The 4,413-nt window shown below is 52.9% G+C and overlaps 1 protein-coding gene across 1 annotated transcript in view; it reads right to left on the bottom strand.

Annotated features, from left to right (window-relative positions):
* Positions 1-243: 243 nt before the first annotated feature.
* TRIM62 (tripartite motif containing 62) overlaps positions 244-4,413 on the bottom strand; it is a 26,795-nt gene continuing 22,625 nt past the window's right edge. Inside the window, exon 5 of the mRNA XM_006777352.2 lies at positions 244-2,553. Within this exon, the coding sequence (XP_006777415.1) occupies positions 2,003-2,553 (551 nt within the window). The 3' untranslated portion in view covers positions 244-2,002. The remainder of the gene's footprint in view (positions 2,554-4,413) is intronic.

Below are 4,413 nucleotides of genomic sequence, written 5' to 3'. Positions count from 1 at the left end.
CTGGCTAGTAAGTGTGATGTGAGTAGTGGCTTCAGAACTCGGTTCTAACCCATGCTCCATCACGTACCCATGTGGGACAAGGAACTGTAGGCGATGCCCTCTATCTTAACCTCACTTTCCCACTCCTGTAGAATGGGCATAATCCTAGCTACCCAGTAGAGTGCTTTCTGTATTCTAATGTCCGTAGACTGCCTGAGGCACAAGAGGTAGGCCTTTTTGTTTGTCAAAATGAAAGAAATTGACCACTGGTATCCTGTAACTTTAATTTAGTACAAATTCACCATAACTCACAAAATGGGCAACATTTAAAATAAAAATACTGCTGGGAGTGGCCCAGATTCCAGTAGATGAAGGGGTTGGGTGAGACTGAGGATTCCTCCTGCCATGGGAGGCCCCAGTGGGCAGCAGTTGTGAGGTGAGAGCCCCCCAAGTTCAGCTCGTCTGGCTTCTTTGGGATGGGTGTGGTCAGAGACTCCAAGTTCGGAATCTAGGCCCCAGGCCCAGAAAGAAAAGTCAAGGCTGGGGACACATTTCAGCCTGGTCCTGCAGGCCCCTATGCTGGGCTCCTGCCCCTGGGCAGGGACTCTGCATGGAGCAGGAAACCTGCTACTTCAAAGCCAAGGTCTGGACGCACACTCGTGGCAAAAACCATGGGTGGGCTTATTCAGCATCCATCCTAACGTCCTTCTAATGGGCCTTTTTGTATGGCTGAGGCTAGAAAGAAAACTGCATTCCCCAGACTCCCTTGCAGCCAAGGTTTTGGATCTGATTTCTAATTCCCCAAACAGAATCCCTCATGGAGACTTGGATTTGGGAGCTGAATTGAGAGGGAGAAGGCAGGCCTCAGGACATCCACTTGCTGGGAAGCGTAGCAGAGGGAGCACAATTCTGCAGTCAGCGGCTTCCGGGGGCAGTGGTTTCCTGCACACGGGAGCAGCGTTCCTGGTCAGGAGAGACACGATGAATCTGGCAGCTGGGAGCTGTTCCTGGAAATTCAGCCAAGTGCCTGCTCCTTCAGCCCCTCCACTGGTTTTGTAAAGCCATCAGGGACCTGGTAATAAATCCTGTCCAGTTAAACGAGCGACAGCAGCTCTTGTTTTTGACATCAGGGTCTTAACAGCAAGCCTGGTGAGAGGTCCCAGCCAGCAGGCCGTTCCAGTACGCAGGTCCTGATGAAAACAGCTGCTCCCTGCAGCCTGCTCCACGCCCTCGCCTGTCACAGAGGTCAGGCTGGACCCTTATCCAAGCCTCATCATCAGGGATGCTTGTCCTGCAGCTGTCTTTAGGCTACTGGGCTCTGCATCTGCCTTGGGGTGTGCCATCACCCTGCCTTTAGACCTGCTGGCAGGAAGGTGGTGGCTCCGTGACTGCAACGTGGGCTCAGCTATTGGCTGCCGTCCACAGGCCACAGCACTGTCTTTACCTGCATAGAAGTTGGAAAAGCAAGAACCATAACGCTCTCGGTCCGGAGGAAGAAGGAGAGTGGTTCTGAGGCCACGCTAGGTCCAGCTACTGCCTGTGTCCACTGTGGGCTGGGGTCACGGGTAAAATAGCCCATCACTAGCTTGGTCAGGGACAGTCTTAGGCCTGGGAGCCCAAGAGGGTTCTGGGTATCTTCCGAGCTGCCAACTGCTGGCAACCACTCTGACGTGTCCTGAGGTTAGAGCATGCGGGCAGGAGGGAGGGATAGGGAGACAGCCCCCTGCCCCTGAGAGGATGGGGTTGAGGGTTGGGCAGGGGCTGCCCTGAGGAGAAGCCAGGTCACACTCCTGGACCGAAGATGCATCCCCATCAAGGTCAGAGCTAAAGAACATCAATGCTGGAAGAGGGTTTAGGAATCATGGAGCACAACCTCCATTTTACCGACAAGGAGAGGGAGGCCGAAGGGTAGACCAGCCACCTGAGATCTCAGGCTGGCCGGCGCGGGAGTCCAGGCCTCCTGTCCCCTGGACAGACTCCTGCTGATGGCCAGGGCCCTGGCGCCTTCGTGTCCTTCGCGGCATCAGATGCGGACGGTGTTGATCCGCAGGGGCTGCACATTCTTGCCATTGGCGTGGCTCTGCCCGGGGCTGAAGTAGGAGCAGAGCTTGCCCGGGAACTTCTCGCGGAAGGTGTAGAGCCAGGACATGTCGTCCGCATTGTAGAAGATGAGCAGGCCTTGGTCGTAGTCCAGGAAGACCCCCACCTTGTCCAGCTTGTCTCGGACGTTGAGCCGCGTCCAGGGCTCCGTGCAGGCACTGTACTGGTTGCCGTCGTGCATGACGATGCAGTAGAAGCCGCGGCTGGGCTGGATCTGGATGCTGCCCTTGCGGCTCGCTGCCTCGTGCGCCAGCCCGATCACCCACTGGGTCTTCTCGGCCACCACCACCTCCCAGTAGTGGACACCGCCGCTGAAGGCCTCGGAGCCCAGCACCGACACCTCCACGTCAAAGCGCTTGGGCGAGTCTTGCAGCGGTTGTGGATGCAGGTTGCCATAGGCCACGATGGTGCAGTCGTCGGACAGAATCAGGCGCTGGTGGGCGGTGCCCGGGTCCAGGGTCAGCGCGGCTGGCACTGCAGGGGATGGAGGAGGGAGACATGAGTGGAGAACAGACTATGGACCCTTTCTGTGGTACCTCCCGGAGGGTCAGATTCTGATTGGTCCCCAGGAGGCTGTGTGATGTGAATACAAGCCTCCCTGGACCTCAGCTTCCTCTTCTGTAAAATGGGAGGGTAAAGGCTGAGGTCCTCCCAGATGTCAACTTGGCTCAGGGGAGCACGAGCTATGCTGCTTGTTCAGGGAAGGTGCCTGGGGCCATATAGTGGGCACTCCACAAAAGTTTGTTGAATAAACCAGAATGAGGTCCAGAATTAGAGAATTTCAGAGCTGGAAGGGAGCTTAAAAGATTGTCTAAGGGCTGGATAGTCCCGTAGGGGGTGATTTGGAAATTTGTGGGAGGTGTTTGGATTGTCTCAAAGATGGGATTCAGGGATGTTAAATGCCCTGAATGGAATGCATAGGGCAGCCCCTGGCCACCCCCACCAATAATTTTCAAATGTTCCACCAGGCAATACTTTCTATACAGTTTTAATATATATTGAGTATTTTGGAATACAACTACCATGCAAACTGAGGAAAGACTAAGTGTGTTTTGTTTAAAACTTCACTGAGGCCCAGCCAGTGTGGCTCAGTGGTTGAGCATCAACCTATGAACCAGATCATGGTTTGATTCCCAGGCAGAGCACATGCCCAGGTTGTGGACTCGAGGCATGCAGGAAGCAGCTGATCAATGATTCTCTCTCACCATTGATGTTTCTAGCTCTCCCTCTCCCTTCCTCTCTGAAATCAATAAAAATATATACTTTAAAAAAAATCTTCACTGAGAATTGTTCACATAGTTTTTGGAAACTATATCTTTAAGAACAAGGCCACTGACTGATATAACCTACCTGTTCCGGCTGCATTTGAGTCAGAATGGTGTTTTACCTGACTACTTCATTATGTCTTCTAGTGTGGTTGTGAGTGAACATTTACATAGTGACATACACAACATTTTATTACAGATAATTTCCTTCTGCTTTTCCTTTACATTATATACTAGTGGCCCGGTGCACGAAATTCGTGTGGGGGGCGGGGGGGAGGTGGTTCCCTCAGCCCAGCCTGCACCCTCTCCAATCAGGGACCCCTTGAGGGATGTCTGACCGCTGGTTTAGGCCCAATCCCAGTGGACATCCCTCTTGCAATCTGGGACCACTGGCTCCTAACTGCTCACCTGCCTGCGGGCCTGATCTCCCCTAACTGCCTCTGCCTGTCTGCCTGATTGCCCCAAACTGCTCTCCCCTGCCGGCCTGATCGCCCCTAACTGCCTCTGCCTTGGCACCCACCACCATGGCTTTGTCCGGAAGGAAGTCGGACATCCGGAAGATGGTCAGTCTACCCAGTCTAATTAGCATATTACCCTTTTATTAGTATAAATTATAGTCAGTGTGTATATACGCATGTATATGTATATATATATTTTACATATTATATATACTTAAAATTATTAAAAAGTCATTCTGTCTTTGAGACGTTACAAATTATTTGTTATGAGAAGTAGAGAATCGGTCTGATAAAGCTGAAAACCAGTGATTCTAGGCCCACCCTCCCATTTGACAGATGGCGAAACTGAAACCCAGAGAAGAGACATGACCAGTCTCAGGTGATTCAGCAAAGCCAGGACTAATCTAGGCCATGTGCAATCCAGCCCCAGCCCTCTCTTCCAGTCTACCTCTCAGCAGCTGCTCCGCATCCCACTCAGGCCCAAGGCCTTCACTCAGACTGTGTCCTTCCCCACCTCCTCTCTGCTTGTAATCACCCCCTACCCCCCGAAAGCTCCATCCCATGGCTGATCCCCTGGGAAACCTTCCTGGTTACCCAGCAGGTGTGCTCAC

This window comes from Myotis davidii, unplaced genomic scaffold (assembly GCF_000327345.1).
Source record: "Myotis davidii unplaced genomic scaffold, ASM32734v1 scaffold88, whole genome shotgun sequence".
Taxonomy (NCBI): domain Eukaryota; kingdom Metazoa; phylum Chordata; class Mammalia; order Chiroptera; family Vespertilionidae; genus Myotis; species Myotis davidii.
This window is presented reverse-complemented; position numbering and strand designations above follow the sequence as displayed.